This window comes from Aricia agestis, chromosome 14, assembly GCF_905147365.1.
Source record: "Aricia agestis chromosome 14, ilAriAges1.1, whole genome shotgun sequence".
NCBI lineage: Eukaryota > Metazoa > Arthropoda > Insecta > Lepidoptera > Lycaenidae > Aricia > Aricia agestis.
In genome coordinates, this window is record NC_056419.1 from 15,455,195 (window position 1) to 15,481,649 (window position 26,455).

Sequence of the window (26,455 nt, forward strand, 5' to 3'; positions counted from 1 at the left end):
TTAGGAATAGGTTTAACAAAAAGAAATACAAATATATTGACACTTCATTAAAAATCAACTAAGGCTTAGGTGTTATTATGTTGGAAAAAACTCGCATACGCTGAATAAAGTTGATTACAGCGAATGTAATCTAACAAAACAAGAAACGATATAAATTAGTAACCTATTACATGTAAAAGAAGGGTATGGATTGTCTTGATATAATGGCCGAGAGCTCAGCAATGTTTACAGAGACAACAAATTCTCAGAAGCTTTGTACATTACGGAGAATAACCTTTAAACATTTATTGTGCCGACGTTGCTTGTATAGGATTTACGGAGCTTAGCTTACGTTCCTCTCAAAGAGAATAACGAAGTTAAAATCAAACGCGTCTCGTATTAAGAGATGATATTGTTATTTATTAGGTGTGTATCTTAATCCCCGGGATGCCGGATTATGCGCGGTTCCCGGGACCCGGGACTGTTTATCCAGCCGAGATGGGGTCGTCTTTGGGGTGGATTTGCGAAAGTACTGGCTTCGACGGCAAAGTATTGTTTGTTAGTTTAGTCGCGAGAAAAAATATAAAGGAAGTCAAGCGGAGGCGGATGATATTCGTCTTTGTCAGGACACAACACGGAATAAGGAAAATAAACTGTTCTAATAATATTTCATCCTTTTTATTTCGTAAGCTACAACCCATCTTTTACTGTCCTTTTTTGTACAATCATAATATTATGTAAAACGTATTGTTCAATCAAATACAGCTTATAAAATACTCTAGAAAAGATAAGCAATACACATTATTATATATAACACGGTATTAGTAAATCGTGTTACATGTCTATAATGTATACTGTATTAAAATTTATCATATTCGATATACCACATAATATCATATTATAATGTTTGGTTAAATTAATTTGATGAATGTTCCCGCGTGTAACGGCATGCGTGAAGCAATTCCCGTGTTCGGGCAAGTAATTCCCATGTTCGGGCGCGTCGCGGCGTGTAATTACTCCGCGGCTCCGGGCGGCTCCGGGATACGACGCCGTAGTAGAGTAGGAGCCTGCGACGGCCAGACTCTTAAACCAGACCCTTATCCTTTTTTAAAGTATTAGACTTTGAGGTTGTATGGCAGTCGGAAGCAAGCTTTACTCTTTCTCGAAGGTCAGGTAGCCCTTCAGAACTGGATACCTAGACCTCCTAAAATAACCGCGACCGAAACTCCATAGTTGCCGGTCGTTCTTACCTCTGTAAAGGTCACAAAGATGTAAACTGTCAGCTTTTATAAAATGAGGAGTCTGGCCGTCGCAGGCTCTTGGTCCATAACGCCACGTGCCCGCGATTACACCATTTACGTTGAGTAATATTCTATTAAGAAAGCTAAATTGTTTCATATTAAGTTAGAAAAGCTGCTTGTGAAAGATTTGTTTTGGAAAATCATGAGCAAACGGTTGCTGCAACACAACAATGTTCAGAAAGTGTTGAACAATGTTCAGAAAGTGTTACAACCAGGAGAAAAAAGTCGTGGTAAATTGTATAAATCTTGATAAAATTTAGCATATTAATCTGGGCATAAGAGTAGCGGCAAATGTTAATGTTACGACAGAATAATAAACGTCCTGTGTGGGGTAGACTCTTCGTCAAACGGTAGCTGGTCCATTCAAAGAGTATAATGCCCTATAATAAATCTACGCTCTTGAAATATCAGTGCAAAGTTCTTCACCAATTTTATTCTTCAATAGAAATAAGAAAACATTTCTGGACAGTTGAGACTTCGCTCGCGGGCTTTGAATAATGTTTGAAATGAAAAACCCTCGACATTAGCGAAAATATAACAAAGTACGAGAGAAACGTCCGTCCATTGAGACAACCGCGACAAAGACACAAAGTGGCCGGAGATTTACACCCCCCCACCCCCTGAGCCCCCGGGGTGGAGGGTACACCTTTGTGGTCTACCACCCTAGGACAAAACTCAAACATATTTGCAAGTATTATACTGAGACCGCAGGGCACTGATCTTAACTTCTGTGGCTTAGAAATTTTAATAAAATATTTACTATTTTTTAAATATCTAATGGAAAATGGTTTGCTTAAAACAGTCTTTCAATAATAATATTTAGCCACAAAAGTAAAAATATTATTGTCTGTAGCGCTCTCGTAGAGCCTCGTAGCGGTGCTACGGGGTCGTAGCGCTGACGTAGGACTGCTACGAATAAACTTTTTCTTAAAATTGTCGTAAGCGTAACCGCTCAGTTACAAACCCCTGCTATCGTTTCAGGGCACCATGCCCTAAAGGTTGTCCATCAAGTTATCAAGCCTATAGGTATCTCAAGTACATAGGATTTTTTTCCACAACATAGACTCCTAAATATTTTTTTGCTGTGATAATATTCATTCATTATAATAATTATATCATTTTTAGTTGGCTTATGGTACGATAAAGTACGTTTCAGATAAATAATATATAATTTTTCACTTCAAAATTAATTTAGCCGATATTAATGAACGTTACAGCTAAACAAAATACAAGTTTTCAATTAAAACAATAATATGACGACCTCTGTGGCTCAGTTGGTGGGCTAGCTGTTGGTAGCTCAAGCCCGGGGTCGCGGGCTAAAAAAAAAAGTTTTCAAAATTTCTGGGTCATGGATTTGTATTAAATATATTGTGTATCATATAATAAAAATCTTAAATATATGTATAGTACAAAAGTATTAAATATTATATTTCCGTTGTTCGGTACCTGTAACACAAGTCCTTCAGGTACTTACCACGGGGCCAGACTGACGTGGTGTGAAGCATCCATAGATATTATTTTAAAAAAGATATTAAGTATATTATTATATTATATTATAAAAAATACAACAGAATATTAATGAACGTGAAGCCTGGCGTAACCAACAGCCTGGCGCCTGCTAATAAACTTGTCGGTGAAATATGAACAATATAATTGGCTAATACAAGTGAATCCCACAATAAACTAATCTGTTGTACGGTCGCGATCGACAGCCGTCGCCCTCAGTCGCCCTCAGTCGCCCCATTCATCAATCAACCTGTTGTTTGTGTTGTTGTTGGGCTGTTGCTGTTATTGTTGTTGACGTGTTTATATTGCTAGATGTCTACCTCGTGCGCGAAAAATCGTTTAGTTTCAAGTTGTATTAAATTTTCGATTCTAATATATTATACAAGTTCGGATTATAAATCGGCCCAGTAGTTTTGGAGCCTGAATAATCTAAACAAAAGTATCTCTTATTATTACCTACAGAAGTATATTTTGTATAAATGTTACTCATACTGCTTTAAGTAGACTCGCTAGACTCCTTTATATTATTAAAGTAAACATTGTTCCTGACATTCCTAAATATTATATTGTTGCTGTAAGCTATATTGACGTAAGCAATTTTTGTTTCAGGTAATACCGTCAGCTGGATTAATGGGTTTACAACATGAACAGTGGCACAGCTAATGTAGACTGGCATTTGAAATATTAGTTCTCGCGAGTATTGAATGTGTAAGTAAATTTTGTACCTGGTGTAATACTGAGCGAACGTATTTCCGATTACAATATTCATAATCATAATTTTATTTGCAAGAATATAGTAACAAATTGATATTAACATTAAAATATAATGTTTTTCATATTTTTTACATTGTTTATTATATTCTTAATAATAGCGCTAGTAGTAATAAATGAATTATTTTTACATGTAAGCGGATAGTACAATAGATCAGGAATCTTACGATCGTACCTATTATATAAAAAGTTTGTATAAAACACTCAGAAACTCAGAAAAAAAAGATAATGTATGGAGTTTGTGTCAAAATAGAATGTATTTTACTTACAGTTAAGTAATTAATTTTCGTCTCTGAGTGCGGCAGTTAAACTTGCTGGGCAACTTCACATACATCGACTAGAAATACTTCTTACTTTACTTTCCTTTATTTCACTGCAACGTTTTAGTGTTACAGTAACAGTGTCAGGATAAATGCCAAAAGAATAACTAGAGTCCGGAACAAACTAGAATTCACCTGCGACTAAAAGTGTCCCTTTGAAGTATATTGCGGCGTCTCCTCGCCACTCTAAAGCACATTTACAATATTTAATCTAGATAGTGTCGGGAAGGCGGTATTTCGCAGCGCGGCAACACCGAGACAAAGGATTTGTCAGCCGCTGACGTTATCTGCACCCGGGGCTTCCCTGAAATTGTGCCGCATTTAGCGCAGGGTTGCCAGTCTCGAAATAATTCTGCCCGAATGCGGGCGAAATTTTAAAAAGGAATTTCCGGCGAACGGTGGCCCTGTGACACAATTTAACGGCGTTTAAACGGAATTCGTTTTATCATTTGATTTCGTTTCTGACGTTCATCTGAAAAGAGAAATTCGTGGAAAACTTTGAATGGGAAATCTATATAAAAATCTACATTCAAGTAAAATATTCGGAACATTTCCCGGAATGATATAATAATTAATTGGCCTACGCTGATTATGTTTGTTCACTAACTGTTTCGGTAGTAATGATCAAAACAAATACAACTTCATTTGCTTGTCTAACATCATATTAATTAATGCAGAGGTATGTTTGTTATTACAGAACTACAGACTAACAAACAGGAAACAGTTTTAATTGTTTATCGAATTTTGGTGTGTTTATTGACCAACTGTTGGCTGTATTAAAACATTTAGTTAAATCAATTGCTAATAATTAAAACATTTTTTTTCATAATTAAATGCTTATTTTTTGTTGTATGTTAATTGTCAGAACTACTAGGATAATATATTAAGTAGGGAATAACATTAAATTAACAAGTATAGGAGATATATTTTACCTTCCAATCCGTTTCCACGTCGTAGTCTTTTCGCCTTGCATTAAAATAGGTAAATCAACTTTTAGCGCCGTAAAAAATAAAAATATTGCTTCCTACGAGTGCCGGATTTCTTTTCCAAGCTTACATCTAAATCGGGTCCATCAAATCTGTTATCAATACATCAATCTCCATCAAAGGCATCGATCAAGTCGGCCCTCGGCCCTCGGGCCCGGAGGCTCCTCGGCATATCAATCTGAGAGGCCTCTCAACTCAACCGTTCTAAGTACGTATGAATATTTCAGTATGTGCTTCTAGCGTCAAACAGTTTGGAGTTATTTAGTTAAGGAGAAGTGACTTAGTTATGAGATATTATGTTAAGGACGCCATCACATTTTTTCACAAATATCAGCGATTTTCAGATACCATCTTACCTAAAGAATTAGGAGTCACACTGCGAGGATATTTTGGTTTCAAATGAAAGATAATATATTCATCTCCACGTCTACACCATAAAAAATTTATAGCCGCAATTTTCACATAAATACGTTTTAACCATCACAATAATCGCAAGAGATTAAAAAAATGGGGTTTGATTAGGTACCATTATAGCTAAATACACTGAACTAAGGAAAACAAATATCCAAAAAAATTGTTGCTTATTTAGTCCCCTGTACAAATAGCTAAATATTTTATGTAAAAATAAATAACATTTCCATTTATAAGAAAAATAAGAAACGCTTTCAAATTTCTTCATACATTTTCGCCCTATCAAGAACGCGGCGAGTTTCGTAACCGCCACTGTACAAGGCGCGCTGATATTCAACGTTATTTTAATGTCCTTAACGTCGATATTCGTACTGACCTGCTAATTTTTGTAATAATTTTTGTGATAGCGTCCTTAACAGATATATTTTTAGCCAGAATCAAAAATGAACGAAGTTGCTTTAAAACTATATCGGGGTATACATTTTAAATATTATTGTATCCTTGAACACTGGTGTACTCACTGTATTCTATTTAACACTGAACAAAATAATATATTATTACTTATTAGTTATTTCGTTCACAAAGTAAAAACTTATTTAATTTATACCACTTTTGTGTTTCTTTTAAGAAATACAAGCTCTGCTCTTCGCTTTTAGTTTTATCATAATTATTTAGTTTTGGAGGTCTAAGTTATAAACCTGTTTGTTTTGTTATCATTATGGGCTGTAAGATAAAACTGCTTCGTCTTTTTATAGCTTAAAGTTTTATCCCTAAATATTTTGTGCCTCTACTAAACCTGAAGTGTTATTATTTAAGTTTGTGTTTTCATGTACAATCTGTATATATTTTTTGTTTGTACAATTTATAAATCTTGTAAAAGTTAATTAAAATCCCAACCTCAATTTCCAATGTAATTATAATTTAGATAATCTTCTTAATCATGTCTTTATCTGCTTAAGTATTTATTTACGTTAGATATACTCGTACCACCGCTACTATCGCGAGGGCAAATTGTCACTAAAAAGTGTAGAAAATTCTAAACGGCTCAGATAAAGTGTGAGAGCTCGGGTTATGTTATTGATAAAAGCCGGTTACAATCTCGCGTAAGCTAAGTGTTCAGAATACTTAAACATTAAATACCTAAAAAGTATCTAAAATATTATCATCTATCTAAAATATTATCAATAAATAACTGAAGCATCAAGTAAAAAAAATGTCCAATGAGCAAATATTTTTATAAGTATGGCAATTAGAAAATCTGTAATCACATGCTGTGCCTGAAAAGGAGAATATTTTTTTTACAATAACAGTTAGACTTTCAAATAATATTATAATGATGTTATTTTAAACGCTGCAAATGTTCGTTAATTCAAGAAATACGGCGTCGTTTCTAATTTGATATGATTGTAATGTAAACGGTTTGTGATTTGATATCGTTGTCAGGGGCGTATTTACGGGGACCGCTACTGGGCCGCCGACGCCCCTCGCCCTAACGAGCTTCTGCTTTTTAATTTGTGATTCTCACACTTTCGTACAATTTGAAAAGGTTGATGAAAGTTTGTGAGCTGTAGACCGTAGTTAGATATTAGCTCCCGGTGCTGTGTAACTTTTAGCTTGAAGACCTCTTTGTTGTTAAATAATTATTTTGTTGATATAATTTTATTCCTATTGATGTATAATTTGTTACAAAAATATAAAATATTATTTCAACGCTCACACAAAGTATGTATATGTTAAAAAAATGCGCGTTCTGTCGCAAGTCGTAAAACATAACATCTAAACAATCCTAAAACAGCTAACAAAAAAAATTCGTCGTTGTTCGAGAGCCCGCAACGGGGACGAAACTTTTGGACCATAAACTCGTGAATTTCATAAACATCAAGACGTTTTATAGGTAACCTGCACATTACATAAATAAACCTCCTGCGTTGATCTTTACGGTAAAGAGAGGCCTTTTATTAATAAAGTTTTCACAACAAAGCTGTTATGTAAAGCTCTAAAAGAAATAAATATTTTAAGCTTTAAAAAATAAGAATACTAGTGAGTGTAATAATAAAACTTAGCATCTTATTATATTCGTAGTAAAATAATATCATGTTGAATATTTCAATACAACATACAACTAGAAATTATTCACATTTCAATCAAAGTAAGAACAGCAGCCTGCATTTTGCAATCTCCAGCTAATCTATACTAATATTATAAACGCAAATGCATGAATTATGAGTCAATTTGTGTGATATTATGTCTGAGCTGTGTGTATGTGTGTCCGTGTAATGATTTTGATTGTTAGCACTTTGAATACAATTAATTACATATTATTATTCGTTAAGGCGCTACCTAGCAATTTCGACTAAGTTCTACCTCTATAAAGTCTGGTAGAACTTAAAACACAATACCAAAAAAAAGATATATTGGAAAAAATCTCGTAAGCAATTGAAGATTAAAGACCAGTCTTCAATTGCTTACGAGATTTTTTCCAAGCTCAATAGTTTTTCAGAAAAAAAAATGTACCGTGGTCATCGATTTTTCTGCAAATATTCTATTAACATCGTAACCTGTTGGCTTAGAGCAGTGTTCAATCTGTGGGTCGCGACCCCTAGGGGGGTCGCGAAGCCTTAATCGGAGGGTCGCCGAAAGAAAGAAAAAGTTCAAATATAATAGATAAACCAAACTATAAAAAAATCATTACCTAACGTAGCTAGCCTTTTAATAAAATAATTTCTTTGGCCTTCTATGACACGAGGGGGTCGCCAGTATATTTCAATCTGTAAAAGGGTCGTGAAATCAAAAAAATTGAAAAACACTGGCTCAGAGCATTGAAAATTTTATATTTAATAAATTATCAGTTATACTACAGCTCCTCACGAGGAATTTTTAATCGAACAGTCACGTCCATGTGAAAAGTATAATTTTCTCGTAAGCGCCACTGTACAAGGCGCGCTGATATGAATGTTATTTTAATGACCTTTACGTCGATATTCGTACTGACAGACATAGCTAATTCTAGGGAGGGAGCAATCTTAAGCTAAGTGAATGCTCCCCGTGCAGTGAACTGCTCTGAAGAAAAAATGATCCACTACTAAATGACGCCCGCAACATGTTGCGCCAAAATTGTGCCTTCTTCTGGAATTGAAAGTATCCTATGCCCTTCCCGGGACTCAAACTATCTCCATACCGAATAGGTTCGGTGGCTTGGACGTGAAGGGGTAACAGAGAGACACTCTTTCCTATTTACGTAATTTAATATTAGTATGGATTTATAACTGCAATCAAATTAAAACAAAGATGTCATACAGCAGAAAATTTCCAATCTACATCAAATTCTGAATAAGTATAAAAGCCGAAACTGAGTCCACGATATTATAGAGAATATCGCGCAGCTTCAGCGCAAAACGGACTCGCGAGATTATCTGCCGGCGGATATGGCTCGTCGCTGAGCTCGCTTCCGCCGGCTTTTACCGTTATACACCGTTATACACCGTTATACACCGTAATACACCGTAATACGGGACCAGATTATACCGTACTTCACGTGTTTCGAGCTTCAAGATTACGTGCTGCCTTTTAGAGACGGTATTACTAGCTGCGATGGAAAATGTTGGATATTCGAGTTACGGTTATGTGTTTATATTATTCAATACATCGAATTTTGTGATTTTCTGTGGATATAATTAATTTATTCAGTAGATGTTCGTCGTAACTTTATTACTACTGAAATTCGTTTTCGTTCCCGGGAACTCGGAGTAACTTTATATCAAAACTAGCTTTTGCCTGCGGCTTCGCTCGCGTAAATCAGTGTTATTATATACAATCTTTCATCCCCTATTTTAACCCCTTGGGGGTAGAATTGATCAAAATCCTTTCTTAGCGGAGCGGCCAAATTTCAGCCCGATCCGTCCAGTGGTTTGGGATGTGAGTTGATAGATCACCATGTCAGTCACCTTTGAGTTTTATATTATATTATACAAGTAGATAACTACTCAACTTTTGAATTTACAACATTACTTTGGATATTGATGATATACTTAAACAATGCATTCGCATATCATCTGTATTCAGATGTAAATTCAAACCTTAGTAATTAAAATAGTTGCACAATGCATAATTAATTTTTAATTTTGTTAGTCTCGCTAGAACCGAAAACTTGAAACGTTCTTGGAAGTCCGGAGGGTTTTTATTTTATTTTATGAAATTCGGAAAACTTACGGCTAAACATAAGACTAAATACAAATGATACAAACAAGAAGGCCAATTACAAGTTTTCACATATAAACAAGAGAAGAACAAACTTAGACACAAACATGGAGTCAGTAGTTAACAACAATAAATAAATGTAAAATATGGCAAACACAGTACATTGCAACACCAATGAGGTACGGATAAACAAATACAGATCAAGATGTAAAGAATTTTTTTACAAGACAGTTCTTCATATGTGCTATTGACATATGGGATATGGAGCAGCTTGGGCCTACGCATTTGAACAGGACATGTTACCATACCTAGCTCGCCAAGTAATTCTGGGCAGTCAACCGTGCTGTTGGCTATCTTAAAGAGAAATGCTTAATCTGCAATGCTCCGTCGCTCGTGTAGGGGTAAAATGTAAAATGTGAAGAATTCTTTCTGCTTCGCTAGGACTTTAGCTTTATTTAACAGCTGTTTGTTCTCCAAGGTTAGGTGGTCATTAATATAATATATTTTGGTATTTCCCGTGAGACCGATGTCCGAAGCAGTCAAGGACCTAACTTTTTTAGCGGCTGTTATAAAAATATTATTTGGAGGAAAGTGATATTATGAACTTACGTATTAATACGTTATGTGTAAAATGTATATCTAGTGTTGAATATCTAGTGTTGATGACCCGGTGAACTTTGTAAATAGACAAATACAAAAAGCGCCTCAGCAACATAATATGAGGAAAAGCAATATTATAGCTTATCTATTGTTGTTTTTTTAATTGCTAGGGTACATGTATCATAGTATTTATGTATCTGTGAGTAGGGAATGCAATCTTGATCTTGAGTGATTTTCCAAGATTCAATCTTGAAAGCCATCAATCCTGAATTTGGAAATCCTGTTCGCGATCTTGACAAAATAGTCCAAGATTGTAACAAGATTTCGAGATTTTCAGATTGTTCATACCTGCGCTGCAAAGCGCGAACCACAGATAAGGGTATATATAGTAGACAGATAAGCGCAGACGACAGACTATCCGTGAGTCCGTAACGCACTTTTTAGTCCATGGAAATAGAAGCCAAATTATATGCACACGACGCACACTACGCGCAGCGCAGACGTACTGCAATAGTCTGTCGTCTGCGCTGCGCCGATTTTTATGTTTCAAAAAACTTGAATTTGTAAAAACTGAGTTTGTTATGTTTAGTTTATATATAAGTATAACAATACTTACCCAATTTTCTCAAAAAAATTTTCTTTGAAACATTACATAATAACATATTACTTAATATTAAAATACTGGTTACTATCAATTTGCAGCACAAAAACGCATTTTTTTCAATTATTCTGCTCAATCTCGAAAATCCCGAAAATCTTGATTCGCGACCAAGATCTCGACCCAAATCTCAACAAGATCTCGAACTGACCAATCTTGATTCAGAAAAAAGACGCCAAGATCTTGAGTAGTCAATCTTGGTCCAAGATTGCATTCCCTATCTGTGAGTGTATTACCACGAGTTAACAGAGTGCAGCGGCTGACACAAACAGAAAGAATCGCGCTCTGATGAAGTTCCAGTGAATGGGCACAGCGAGCTAGAATACAACTCGTTACCTCCGCGCGCGCCCTCAATACTCGCCAGTCGCCGTGTTGTGATCAAATATACTTCGTTCACACTCTATTGCTGCCGAACAAGCACTATTGATTGCTATATGAGGGGAGTGATTGGATTTTGCAATTATTAACTGCCTTTTTTTAGATGGGGAAATGCTTTGCGCATCTCCGACAGATCACACTAAAACCCCATGGTGCTCCGCTTTGCCTAAGCGGAGCAAAGTCCCGGGCACGATCAACCCAACAGCCTACTGCCTACAGTGTCCCACAACTGGACAAAGACCTCCCCTCAGTTCTTCCGCAGTTCACGATTTTCTGCAGCAGCCCACGTCAATGAACTTTGTAAGGAATCTTAGAGTGGTATTTGGGACGCGGTCAAGTTTTTGATATTTCCAGTTTTAGTTTTCGCAAGATGTAAAATGATTCTTAGATGATATTGATAGAGAGGTTCGTGTGTAGAACAATTTGTTATTTTGTGTGGCTTCTATTGTTGACTGCCGAACGTAAATTCAAGGCACAGCAACGAAGCTTAGAACATCACGTATAAGAAAATACCTTGCAGCTCAAGTAAGAGTATTTAAAAAAACCCGCACAAACAAGACAACACGTAGTAGTATACAGTCATGGTGTTCTATAAACGGAGTCCCATCTGTCGGAGTCAGCGAAGCGCACTCGGCCGGAATGTGGAGCAACAGTTGAGCTGACGACGACGCGACGACGACGCGGCGACGGGAACAAATCGAACCTGTTGAGTGTGACTTTTTCTCGCGGTACAGTTTTTTGGCTCGCCAGACGATTGTTTAAGCCAAATCGCTAGGAAGTCCTTAACGCTCAGATAATGTTGTTATTAGGATTGTAAATGCAAATATATTTTTACTGGAATTGCTTAAATATTCTTGCGTAAAAGTTACTGACGATGCGACGACACGCAAATTATATCTGTCGTTTAATTTCTTAGTCCAAATTGCGCTAAAAGTGAACATAAACTTCAGAGTTCGTCTGTTACCTTTAATTGGATAACGTCTTAGCATTAACAAATCAACAAATCTCTGTGGAGTAGGATTCACTCCTGTGAAAAACATCAAAAACCGGGCATTCTCCAACGATTTATACATTAGCGAAATCTACACTTATCGTGGTCTATAACCATGAAAGACAAACCACTGCATTAGTTCGATGATGGAGATCATTTAGGCTGACGCGCATCAGTCTAATGTGATACACGCCGAGACAGTGATGTATGGCCACTCCGCTGCGGGGTGCTGCAGCCGCGCAGAAACTAATACACTTTATATTAAATAGTGCTTTGATCGATCGACGCTAATGTTGGAAGCTAGTATGGAGTCAGTCAAGGCATGCTTCGGCATAAATGGCTCGGCGCTGGCTCAATCGTTTAATTACGCTTGCTTTAAAGAATGAAGAGAGAGTGAAATGGGGCTTAAAAGTTCGGTTTGTGTATTTATGTAGTAGGTATTATCTACAACCAGCGAATTCGTGTATGTGTACAGTTCAATTAATAGCTCCCAGAAGTGACGGTGGCCGGTTTCATTGAAACCAGGCCGGCTACGCAGGAGTCATTTTATAGTGCCCAAGTGTGTGCGCAGTACACAAGAGCACTGTCTATTCCTTTACTCTCATAACCCAGTGGGACGGAAGACCTCCAAGACAGGCGAGAGATCAGCCGCAGGAGCGACTTTTCGCCTCGGTGGTCTAGTGGTATAGAGCGCGGCTCCTTACTCGGAGGTCGTGGGTTCGATTCCCGCGTTGGAAACATTTTATTTCCAAGTTTGGTTAGGATCCAGGCTGATCACCTGATTGTCTGACAAGTAAGATGATCCATGCGTTGGATGGACATGTAAAAATTCGGTCCTGTGCCTGATCTCTCGCCAGTCGTGACGGTCTTCCGTCCCATTGGGTTATGAGAGTAAAGGAATAGAGAGTGCTCCTATGTACTGCGCACACACTTGGGCACTATAAAATTACTCCTGCGTACCTGGCCTGGTTTCAATGAAACCGACCACCGTCACCGAAACCGGTGTGGGGGGTATTACAGTTAAATTAATTTTGTTTTGTCAAATAGATAAAATAAGAAGAAAAAAATCTATTTTAATCTGTGTTTTAATTTAACCTATCTCCTCTTTGGATTGTTCGAGATGACAACTCTAAATAAAGTAATGACCTGCATTCGATATGTAGTTCCCCGGCCCACTTCCATCGGCAGCCGAAAAGTAAATCGTTTGGAACTAAAAACGTATCGGATATTAGAGTTACAGCGGCCGATAGCGGCTTTACATAGCGATCGGCTAGGGATGTCGCTCGACAAGTAATATTATAATATGCATATTATAATGAGTATCTTAGATATTTTATGAAAAAGTATAGGACGCAATTAGGCTAAGTTACTCTAGGCCTTCGGTTAAAAGTTTGGCTAAGGATAAACACAGAGCTTCTTTATTTTAGTTCGTGTCTGTTTTATGTTTTCCTCGTTTTTCGTTCGTTTCAGCTTTATTAGCAATTCGTTTATCATGATAGTCCTACAGTCTCTCTCTTTTTGGTTCTTTTTAAGAGTGTGGTTGTAAAAAGAGAGATCTTTGGAAAAACTAGTATAAAATATTTGTTTGCGAGCAGCAACCCTAGGCTATCATCGGCTATAAAAGATAAATTAAAATTCCGATTCCCGAGCGCCGGCCGAAGTATTTAAAGCGCATCAGTTTGTTTTTTGCTCCGGTGAAGGTTTTGTGCGCGATGCGATATTTGAAACTCCCCGACGATACGAAATATGAACAACTTTTAATGAAGTTATTTATTAATGTCGGATGATGGAGTGCGCGATTCTTGTAATATTTTCCAGCTTCTGCTTTAACGGCATTTTTAATTAAAACAGATTATGACAGTAAAAGCACATGTGAATTATTTTTTCCAGAAGATCCATTTAAAGTTTGCCCTCCGTCTCCTTTCTGTAAACTTTGACGTCGACGAACTTCATGTTGCCGGTGTAGAAGTCGGCGACGTCGATCTCGCGGTCGAAGGGGAAGCCCAGCGGCATGGTGTCAATGCAGGCGGCCCAGCCGCAGAAGTTTTCCTTCATGGCGTTCATGTCGATGGTCGGCAGCACCTGGCCCGACCGCACCGGGGTCACTATCGCGTACAACTGGAGATCTAACCCACCCCGATGACCTAACGGTAGAAGCAACCTCCGCGGGAAAGCCAGGCGGCTCTTGCGCCAGAGATCACCGCCCAGTTGATCGGCGGAAAGAATGTCGCTGGAATCGTCCAGCAGCTGGCGAGTCATCGGCTTGTCTCCCACGACGTTGTGCAGGTCGCGTGAGTCCCGGACGATGGCGTTCCTGCCCGTCTCCAGTTTATACAGGAAGTTGTCTATCTCGAACATGTCTAGCCTCTTGTCGTTGACGCTAAGCAGCCTTCCCATGCAGTCGTACTTGGGCCCGATGAACACTCTCACCACTGCGTCCGCGGCCTTGTCGGACTCCACGTTGATGGTTATTTTGAAAGGGTGATGATTCAGACGACGTATTTTGGCAACGTACAGCATATCGGATTTCTTGTTTTTGATTTCGGTTTCGTCGAGGTGCAGCGCGTTGGTTATGTCTAGATTGTACTCGTCAAGGAATGTCGTCAGCTTGTCAACTTCGATGTTATCTATCTTTACTCCGGGGAAGTCGAGCTCGTTTCGAGTGTACTTCGGCAGCAGCTTCTTGAAAAGTACGACGTTTTCCGTCAACCGCTTCAGGAGTCTCCAGAATACGGGGTCCCGGAGACAGGTCATGTACGTGTCCAGCGCGGTCGGGATGTACGTAATTCTGAAAAGTTGAAGTGTTTTCGATGTTACCAATAGTAACCTATTTCTTGAATCGTAAAAACAGAAATTTAAGTCTATGTCCACATTTTCTGTGTTAACATTTAAACACAGGTAACTAAGCTGATATCTAAAAACTAAAGCGGTTTACTGACTTGTCAAGCTTGTAGCTGTCGTACGTGAGCAGTTTTTTGAAGAAGTCCATCAAATGGAACAGCTTGGCGTCATCGTGCGCGAGCCCGAGCCCGCCGAGCAGCAGCCGCGACAGGCTCTCCACGTCCTCCGCCTTCTTCAAGTCGATTATTTTCTCGTCACGCTGAAACATTATTTGTGTATTCGTCTTATTTAATACCATCATAAGCCTCCAGATAGTTCAAATATATTGTGCAAGTTAGAAGCTTTCACCTTCTTGGAAATTTAATATTTTTTTCTCGTAACAATGCAGATGTTTGTAGTATAGGTACAAGTGTTAAAATAAGGTTCCACCGAAATAATATGAGACGAAATTTGGCGATGCTTTAAAATTCAAATGCGATCGGCTGACACCGCCTGAGATTTAAATTTTGTACTGCTAATTCGCAGAGCCGCCTCGCGACGTCTCGTATCGTCAGGCAAGAACCAACCATAAGTTATACTCGTAATAATAGCTCTAACTTACGATGTTCAGATGACCGATCAGTATCGCGTTACGGATGACGTGCTCCACGTCGTCGACGAGCTTCCTGTGTCGGAGGTTGTGTTCGTTGACGACGACGACGTCGTTGGACCGCGCCGGCATGGCGTCACCGGTCGGCAGCTGCATCCCCGGCCAGAAGCCCGTCCTCAACACGTCGGACCATTTCATGACGTTGATATCGCACATCTTCTGAGATAAGCGTTCCAACCGATACCTGGCCAGGTACTGATGGTAGCCGTACATCTTCGTCTCTCCCCAGCGCTGGACGTCGTATTTTTCCACTTCCCCTCTCATCCAGGAGGGGTAGTTGACGTTGTCTTGATACATGAGCGCGTTGAGATCGATGTCCTCCGTAAAGTAGGCGAGGCGATCGTCCTCGGTCAGAACGTGGCGGTCGTCCTTCCGTCCATCTATGATCACCACGTTTTTATTCACTCCGACGCCATAGTTTCTCATGAGGTCCTCATCGATGAAACCCCTGGTCATCTTCATCATCATCGCCCTGTTGATGACGGAGCCGCCGACGAAGAAGTGGGGGAGGATCTCGTAGGGAGGAGGGACGTAGACGCCCCGGCAGTCGCGGCGGTGGTAGATCGCGACCGTGAACGAGTACACGAACATGCCGCTGTTGATACGCTCGCGGAGGACGCAAGCTGTCCGGACGAAGGTGTCAAAGTCGATAGCGTTGTACAGGAGACGGAAGACGAGGATGGCCTGTCTCATGTGGAGACGGTTGGTGTGCACGAACACCTCGCCGCGCGGCAGCAAACCCCGCTTCGATACCTCGATGAACTTCCAAGCGACTTCGCTTTTCTGGACATAAACAGAGTTCGAAAGTTAGAACTAAGCTTGTCTCTGAAAATTCAGCAATCGTAAGCTAAAGCAAAAAATACATAATTATGCAAGACATTCCGAAATCGTAGACCTTTTTTGGCTTCTTCGTACCAGTATCTACGTAAAAAGGATTTTTGTAAAACCCTTTTGCTTTGCACTTGGTTAAAATATTATGTTAAGCCAATTTGGTGAGAAAATGAATCTCGTAGACACTACTGTGTTTTTAGGAGTAACACTAGATTATAAACTGCAGTGGGGTTCTCATATTGCCAAACTAGCCGATAAGCTCAGTTCCGCTGCATATGCAGTCAGAAAAATTAGAGAAATTTGTGATGAAGATATGGCAAAATTAGTTTATTATAGTTATTTTCATAGTAGAATGTTTTACGGCATTCTATTATGAGGAAGTGCTGCTGATATTGACACAATATTTCTGCTGCAGAAGCGAACTATACGATCTATTTATAAAATGTCATCCTTTGAATCTCTCAGGGAAAAGTTTAAAGAAATAAGAATTCTGACCGTAATCTCTCAATACATTTTGGACAATGTGTTATACGTGAGAAAAAATGTAAATAATTTTAAAACAAAAAGTGACATTCACTGCAGGAACACTAGAAATAAGCACAAGTTAGATATTCCAATGACCAGGCTTAGCAAAGTGAGCAAATCTTTCAAAGGCAAAGTATACGTCTACATAATAAAATCACAGAAAATGTCCAAAATCTTTCAGTTAATAAATTTAAAAGAGATGTTAAAAAACGTTTGTGTGCTAGGGCTTATTGTAAGATAAATGATTTTCTCAATGATAGCACACCCTGGGAAAAATAAGCTGACTGACTGTAAGCTGCTTCTATATAAATATAACACATTTTATATGCTTTTGTAAATACGTTCAGTTTCCGTTGCAGTTATCTAAGCGATGCTGCATTTTAAAAACTTTTATCTTTAAAGGTTCAGGAGTTCTGTTCAGTGCCTTTGGACCAAGAGACACCTTCGTATGAACTTTCTCTTATTCGTAACATATGTTTAAGTTACTAGAAACAACATTTTAACTACTATGAGTCTTTTGATAAATTTCAAGGATTTCCCTTGATTGCTCATAGATCCCATCATCAGCTCACCATTTTCGTAATTATTATACAAAATCAAGATTACATCCTATACAACAACGCAAGAATTTTGAAAATCGGTCCAGAAACAGCGAAATAATCATCAAAAACATCTGCTTCGATGCAAAATATCACGAAAAGCATCAATAATTGGGTCATAATGTGATGACCCATGGCATAATTATGATTGTAATGATGATGGTCAATTAAATTGATGTATTGGCTTATGCTTTCAGTTGTTTAAACAATGCCGAAATCCCCGAATCTGTATCTATAAGGATTCAAAAGTTCTATTGGGTACCTTCGGATCCAGGGTATAACCTGGTGCGAATTCTTACTTTTTGGTAGCATTTACCTAGAATTCTTCAGAAAAAATCAAAATCACTATATGTTTCCATACAAATTTCAAGGAGTTCCCTCGATTCCTCCAGGATGTCATCATCAGATCACCACTTTTGTGAACATGGTACCAAATTCGAGTTAAACCCTATACAACACAAAAAGAATTTTGAAAATCGGATTACAAACGGCTGAGTTATCGTTGAACATACAAAAAAAAAGATACATACAGCCGAACGTATAACCTCCTCCTTTTTGGAAGTCGGTAAAAAGTGTTAACTTTGTTAACTTATTTAGAAATAAATATTTTCATTTTGATTAATTATTTGCCTTTGTGAGCTATAAATTAAAAAATGAAGTATTTAGTAGTAAGCATAATTAAGATTTTAATATTTTAATTGCTTTTGGAAACTTACCAATTTATGCTAAGACAATAATTAAGAATATATTTACCGTACTTAAGTTTTGTTTAATTACAATATTTTGTTTTTTATTTTAATTAAGGAACTCGTCGTAAATAGTAAACAATTTGGAGCCAAGATAATAAACAATGTAACATAACTATCGATAATTATTATGTGAGATATTTTTCTCGATGCTACTATTTTTAACCGGCACTTAAATTCTATAAGTATGTGTCTAGTTACCACATAAATGTACAAGAAGAAAGAAACTGGTCACTAGAAGAATACTCACGACGAACTTGTCCAAGTAGTCCTCTATGCTCCATTCCCTGGCTACGGTCCGCACATCATCATACACAGTCGGCTGCAGGACATGGTGCAGCAGCTTCAGGCACACCAGCTCCTTGGAACGCGTGTCCAGGTGCACTGAAAAACATTTTAATAATGTACACATTAATTGGAACAAATAACATAATATTGTTTAATATCTAAGGACAGTTTTTGCTTTTTTGGAGATCCTGCAATAGTTAAATCCAGTTTTATGGTCATAACTCATAAGCTATACTATAATAACAATTTTATCATAAGTTCAAGAGTTTTTGTGTCAAGAGAAACGACCACCTTTTTAACACAAACTACCAATATGATACTTTCAACAATATTCAGATTTCGGTAAATATCATAAACAACGCACCCAAGCTCTCCTTGCCGATTCTAACAGTGTCAACAGCCAAGGCCGCGCCGGCGACCGCCAGCACTGCCATGTACCACTTCATGATTACCACCGACTACCACCAACTACCATCAACTACCACTAGCTACCACCGGCCACCACCGGCAAATGTCACCTGTACCGGTCACATTGTTCTTATATAAAGTGATAAGTATTGTTGACTGTTTTTACTCCGCAGTGATAACCCTACGTACTTCGATAATATTGTAATTTATAATAATAAAGTCATGTAGTCCAAGAACAGGTGACTCGTGCGACTCCTAACTCCTGCATCAGAAATACAGTTTTGTTGCTAGTCTTGTAAACAGTCCTCATAAAAAAGGGATAAAAACTTAATCTTGTAAGAAATGTAATATCTAAAATGCTCGGTAAATTACGATGAAGAGTTTTTTTAAAAATAAAGCATAAAAGAACACAAATTTTATAGGTTTTTACAAACCTAAGGCTCGGGATCACAAGCAATAGTATACAACCACTCATGTACAACGATTTATTTGACTAGCACGGTCCCGCCATTATTTACATACTAGTTATAATAGTTGCTTGTAATTTCATCGTGTAGCGGCCAAACCGCTCTGTCCCGCAGACGAATATAAATAGAGCCTAAAATCCCACTAACCTCGAGGTGATCTTGAACTCAAAAGTTGAAAATTCCACGGCCTAAAACTAATGAACATGTACATTGTAGCCTGTAGGTGTCCGTATCGCGTACACTTTATGTGCGGCTCGGGGCCTCTGCTTACAAGGGATTTGTTTTATCGAGATTGGATATCGGGGGCCGTAATGTATACGCGGCTTAGGCCCCTATCCCTACATTAAATATTGTACTGAAATTTTAACAAGGTTTTTCTAGAATATATTCTGTAAGGTCTGGAGGTGTAGTCCAGTTCTCATTGAGTATGAAAGTTTTAAAGAAAATGTTTTTTTTTCGTCTTTATAAAGTTAGCAGCTTATGTGAATCGATTTCTATGTGCGACAAAAGGAACATAATATAAGCTGATTTGCGACTAGTCGCTACACTTTTACTCAATTAGCCCTTTAATCGATCTGCACAATAAGGTATGATGTTAAAGAATTTTTATCGGACATTATCCACCTGTGTCGTTGTCGAGTTCTAGCGAGACTGACAAAATATGAAATTCATTTTTATTTTTCTGGATTTTACCAGAAGATTGAATATCGTCGCTTCACAATATTTCAGTCCACAATGTTCTGAAGAAGCTACCTGTCGATACATAACGATATAAGACGAATCACAATTCCTTTCACGTCAGTTGAAAGCTATATAGTGAGTAGTGACGCTACAACCGCGTCACGCGTCACACTACGCCGGCGTCACGCTGACACGCTGAGTCATGACACGTCGTTTGTGTACTACGCCGTGATATTGCTAACGTTTTGTGAGCGTAAAAGGGTGGAAGATGTCTGCATTTGTTTGATGTCGACTATGACTTTGGCGACTATAGTTTGTCCCTTTATATTTACAATATAAAGTTAATATAAGGTCCACATTGTGTATACAGATTACAGACGTTATAGTTATAGAATTCGCGAGTATTTAGTTCGCGTCGAGCCCTTTTTCTAATGTATGAGGCAAAGACAAAACATAACTATAACGTTTTGTATATACAGTGTGGATATTTTTAGTGAGGGGGTAAGGCTATTCAGTATACAATAATAATATACAAGTTGAAAAAAAATCGGTTTACATGAGATACTCAGATCTGCATCTGTGGAATATAGATCTGCTGGCAGGACAGGTTCAGCCTAGTGCAGGTGCCAAAGTTCTGTTTTATTGAAATCTATATGAAATAACTGTATTGTACTATTTGTACTTTCATATTTTTTCTTATTCTTACTCAAAATAAGTTAAAGAAACAGGAAATAACTTAATTATTATCGTAGCTTTCGGGAAAACAATGAAATAGGTTACTAAAAAGTTTACTAAGTGCATGTTCTGATTTCTTTGATCCATAAACTAAAAAATACGAATATCGACGTAAAGGACATTAAAATAATAATTATATCAGCGCGCCTTGTCAGTGGCGGTTACGACGCTCGTCGCGTTCTTGATAGGGCGAAAATGTATGAAGAAATTTGAGCGTTTCTTATTTTTCTTATAAAAGGAAATGTTATTAATTTTTATATAAAATATTTTGCACTTCATACGGGGGACTAAATAAGCAACATTTTTTTTGTATAAGTATTTATTTTACTTAGTTCAGTGTATAGCTATACTGGTACCTAATCAGACCCCATTTTTTAATCTTATACGATTATTGTGATGGTTAAAACGTATTTATGTCAAAATGTTGTATGCGGCTATAAAAATTGTATGGTGTAGACGTGCAGATGAATATACTTATTATTATCTTTCATTTGAAACCAAAATATCCTAATTCTATAAAATGGTACCTGAAAATGTCTGATATTTGTAAAAAAATGTGATAGTGTCCTTAAAGTCTGTAAATTAGCAAATAGATTAATTTTTCAATAACATCACTGGTGTCACATTGACGGTATCAATTCATAAAATATATTTTATCTTGAACACTAATGAAACATATTTTTACGTGCACTTTTTCCACTATATTAAGATATTATTATAACATGAATTTCCACCACGAACCGACAGTACAATCGATTACATATATTTTATCTTTGTACAAAACGAAATGTTTAATTAATTGTTTTATATTAAGTATAACTATCTTGATATTCAAAAAGTCTTTTAATATCACTCTGAAATATGTTTCTAATTGGTTACTAGCATGTAACAAGATTCTATTTTACAAGTTTGAAGTCAACTCATAGTAACTTTAATATTTTATGATGCAATTTATAAATTAAAACGAGTTAAAAAAAGTATGGATTATTTCCTAATACTCTGCCCATACTTATAACTTATATTGAATTTTTAAGCGACTATAAATTATTATTATAACAAAGTGAGACGTCTTAACGTTCTAAGGTTCTAAAATAAAATTGCTAAGTTATTCAATTCATGGCATTACTTTTATTCAAACATTCGCGGAGTTCACATGCGGGTCATCTTGTCGGCGCTCATCATCATGACGTCGCGGTAGGACCAGCGCACCAGCATGTCGGTGTCCAGGTACGTCAGGTCGTCGCGCTTCATGATCATGTCCGACAGGTCCGTGTCCTTCACCACGTTGGCCAACGCCATGTCCTTGTAATACACCAACACGTCGGCGAACTTCATGTTGCGCGTGTGCCAGGTGGTCACGTCGACCTCACGGTCGAAGGGGAAGCCCAGCGGCATGGTGTCGATGCAAGCGGCCCAGCGGCACACGCGGCGATCCTTCATCACGCCGAGGTCAATCGTGGGCAGCAGCGTGCCGGTGCGCACCGGCGTCACGATCACGAACATCTGCAGCAGCAGCCCGCCGTGCGTACCGAGCGGCAGCAGCAGGCGGTGCGACATGCCGATGCGCGTCTTGTACCAGTAGCTGTCTACCATCTTGTCGACGGTGTGGGCGACGCCGACCTGCTCGCCCATGAGGCGGCGGGTCCAGATCCTGTCGTCGATGATGCCGTGCATCTCGAGGGAGTCGCGCACGATCGTGTTCTTGCCGGTCTCCAGCTTGTACAGGAAGCTGTCGATCTCGACCATGTCGAGGCGCTTGTCGTTGACGCTCAAGAGGCGGCCCATGCAGTCGAACTTGGGACCGATGAAGACGCGGACCACGGCGTCGACGGCCTTGTCGGACATCACGTCGATGTTCACCTTGAAGGGCTGGTTGTTGAGGCGGCGCGTGCGGGCGACGTAAATCATGTCGGAGCGCTTGTTCTTGATCTCGGTGTGGTCCAGGTGCAGGGCGTTGGTCATGTCGAGGTCGTACTCGTCCATGAAGGTCACGAGCTTGTCGGTCATTACGTTCTCGACCTTCACTCCGGGGAAGTCGAGCTCCTGTTTGGTGTACTTGGGCAGCAGGCTCTTGAAGAGCACGCCGTGGTCGATGATGCGCTTGATGATCTTCCAGTAGAGAGGGTCGCGGAGGCAGGTGGAGTACAGGTCCAGGGCGGTCGGAATGTAGGTGTACCTGCAAAAAAAGCAATGTATAGTTTCTGGAACTAGATGGCGACTTCCATTGCTTACACTCACTGACACAATAATTGGCTCAATTTTATTAGACACACGTAATAAAAAATATATGCTTAGTAAATGACAACAACACGAAATAAACTCACTTATTCAAGTTGTACGTGCCGTAGGTGACCAGGTTCTTGATCATGTTGGTGATGTGGATGACCTTAGCGTCGTCGTTCTGAATGCCGATGCCCCCAACCAGGAGACGGGCCAGGTACTCGAAGTCCTCGGTCTTTTTCAGGTTGATGATAGTTCCATCACGCTAAAAAAATAGAGATATCATATTGCTGCTCATAAACGATAATGTTATTTTATAACTCGAAAAATTAATACATACGCGTTCGATGCGGCCGTTCAAGATGCCTTCGCGGATGATCCTCTCGATGTCGTCGACGACCAGCTTCTGCTTCATGTTAAAGTCGTTGACCAGCATCACGTTGTTGCGGCGGACGGGCATGTGCTCGCCGTTGGGCAGCAGGATCTTGGGCCAGTAGCCGGTCTTCAGGGGTCTGTTCAGGTCGAGCATCTTCAGGTCGCACATCTTGTGGGACAGGCGCTCGAGTCTCAATCGGGCGGACAGCTGCTGGAGGGCGTACATGTAGGTCTCCCCGCGGCGCTCCTTCTGCAGGCCGTACGCGTCGTCGGTCATCCAGAACGGGTAGCTCATGTGCAGGTAGTACATGTACGTGTTGAGGTCGATGTCCTCGGTGAAGTAGTTGGTGCGGTCGAACTCGGTGAGGGTGTGACGGACGCCCTTGCGCCAGTCGATCACGACCAGGTTGTTATCGGTGACCTTGATGCCGAAGTAGTCGTGGACGACGGGGTCCTTGGCCGCCTTGGACATCTTCATGGTGAAGGCCTTGTGGATGACGTCGCTGTCGACGAAGAAGTACGGGTAGATCTCGTAGGGGGGAGGAATGACGATTCCCTGGCAGTCCACGCGGTGGAAGAGGGCGCAGGTGAACGCGTAGACGAACATGCCGCCGTTGATGCGCTCGCGGAGGAAGCACGCGGTGCGGATGAAGGTGTCGAAGTCCTTGGCGAAGTACAGCACCTTGAAGACGTGGATGGCCTGGTTCAGCTGCAGCTCGTTGGTGTGCACGAACACCTCCCCGCGGGGCAGCAGACCCATCTTGAACAGGTCGATGAACTTATGAACGACATCGACTTTCTGTGGAATTAAAGTAACTCATTAATGACTCCCGATGGACGATAGTCGGTGATGTCTCAAAAATATTATGAACCGAAATGTAAATGTGCAGAAGCGGCGGGCACTCACAAGGAATTTGTCGAGGTTGTCCTCGAGCACGAAGTCGCGGGCGACGTCGCGGATGTCGTCGTAGATGGTGGGCTGCAGGATGTGGTTCAGCAGCTTCATGCACAGCACCTGCTTCGACTTAATGTCCAGGTTCACTGCGGGAGATCGCAGGAGACATTATAGAGTTGTTGGAGTGTCATAAGAATTGCGTATATTAAAAAATTTAATTTACAACAATGCATGTGCTCATGTGCTGTAAAATGTATTCAATGCAGAATAAATAAATTATGAAAGCTTTTCATAATTTTGTATATTAAATAGCTTAAAAAATTCAACAGGTGAAATTAAAAATTTTAGTTGTAATATTATACCCAAAAAGCGTAAGTCGATAAACCTGGCCACAAGTTGCGAGTCTTTTTCGTAAGTAGCAACGATACTTCAGAAAATATGAGCTATAAGCTAAACTTTAAAAGAAGACTGTCTATTATATTTCATATGAAACCAGAGTCAAAATTCGAAGAGAGTACTTTAAAAACACGTCTAAATTTCAAGTAGAGGCAATACTCAGAAACGCAACTCACCCAAAGTGTCCTTAGTGATGGTGACGGTGTGGAGGTCCGTTTGGAGCACGGAGCCCGCCGCCAGAGCGACCAGAGCCGCGAGTATCAGAGTCCTCATGTTGCCTGCAGTGCTGCCGGGTGATGTGGCGGTCCCAGCACCGGACCCGCTATATATACCCCGCACACTGTTTGTCGCGACTATCGCCTGAGGTGTGGATAACCTCTGACACCTGCACTTGAAAAATAAACAAATGTTGCCAAGTTTGGGAGAAATTATAAGGTGATCGTGAAAGCATGGGTATGACGAAAACGTCTAATGGAAATCTAATATCTATCCTTATGTTATCACAAGATCACAGACAGTTTAGATTTTTTCATCTCGGTGTGAAAACTGTTTATGTTTTAATTAAAGAAAATGTTTATTTTAACCTCATTAGTTATTACTAGACATCGGATTATATGCATTTGCATACTTGCATATGCAAATGCATATAATGGGGCTTTTTAGGCGATAGATTTTCTCGTTGATAGTGCATATTTCGGCCATATTATGCCCTCGTTGTCTCCAAACTAGCTATCATAATACACACCGAGACCACGAAACAGAGGTATGATAGATCAAAATCCTTCAAATATGTAGCCCACCCTTGTTCAAAGACTCCCGCAATACACCCGAAGTACAATATCTTTCTAGAAACAAAATGTTTCTTTGTAGTTGGCCACATTTGAAGAAAAATTGAATAAAGTCGATAATTAACTTCCATGGGCACTAAGGTTGTAAGTAAGGAAAGAAGAAAAAGTCCTGGATTTAATGGAATTATGAAAATTAGTGCATTTATTATGAGCAACACCGGAAAACTCTTCCAAAAAGAATACATTTTTATAATAAGTGACTTTTGATTGTGCATATTTTGTGCATATTTCGGCCATTTTTTCGTGCATATTTGCATGCATATTTCGGCACTTTGATTGTGCATATAATCCGATGTCTAGTTATTACCCTAGTCTAATAGCTGGCGATGCATATTTTAAAAACTGATGTAATCTAAAAAACTTTACTCCTCATACGTGGATTGAATTATACTAGAGATCGCCCAATGATTGGTACTTACTAATATATATTCTGTGCCAATGGTCGAAATTCGACCTTAAATTTAATTATCTTCTTCTTTTGGCTCCCCGTTCAAAGTATTGACTATTTCAGATTTAATAAAAAAAACAACAATCCATTTTTAATTTGACAACAGACTTCAACCTTAAACAAAAGAGTATAATTCGTATGTAGGTATAGGCTTGTCATTCAAAAAGATGGTAGTGTGCACATTGTAGTGTGTGTAATGTTTTATTTGTTAAAAAATGTATGGTAATGGCATAATTTCAAAATAATACTAGCTCGATGCACTCCTTTACCATGTTATAAAGTTTTAAACTATAACTGTGCAAAATTTCAAAATGTCAAAAGGGATGCAAGGTTTTTCGCTCGCGTCATAATATAATAATTAGTTTCGTAATAATATGCTACCTCAGCCCTAAGGCAAAATTATGT

General features: G+C 39.0%; 2 protein-coding genes across 9 annotated transcripts in view; one reads left to right on the forward strand and one right to left on the reverse strand.

The window, feature by feature from the left end:
- Window positions 1-26,455, forward strand: part of LOC121733544 (syntaxin-binding protein 5) — a 263,948-nt gene that overhangs the window by 171,380 nt on the left and 66,113 nt on the right. The gene's annotated exons all lie outside the window — the stretch shown is intronic.
- Window positions 21,976-25,042, reverse strand: LOC121733546 (basic juvenile hormone-suppressible protein 1-like). The gene is made up of 5 exons (XM_042123831.1): window positions 24,931-25,042; window positions 24,371-24,504; window positions 23,429-24,262; window positions 23,193-23,353; window positions 21,976-23,044 (listed from the first exon to the last, which is right to left on the reverse strand). The coding sequence occupies exons 1-5, from the start codon at window positions 25,025-25,027 to the stop codon at window positions 22,018-22,020; spliced, it is 2,253 nt and encodes a 750-aa protein (XP_041979765.1). The 5' UTR covers window positions 25,028-25,042; the 3' UTR covers window positions 21,976-22,017.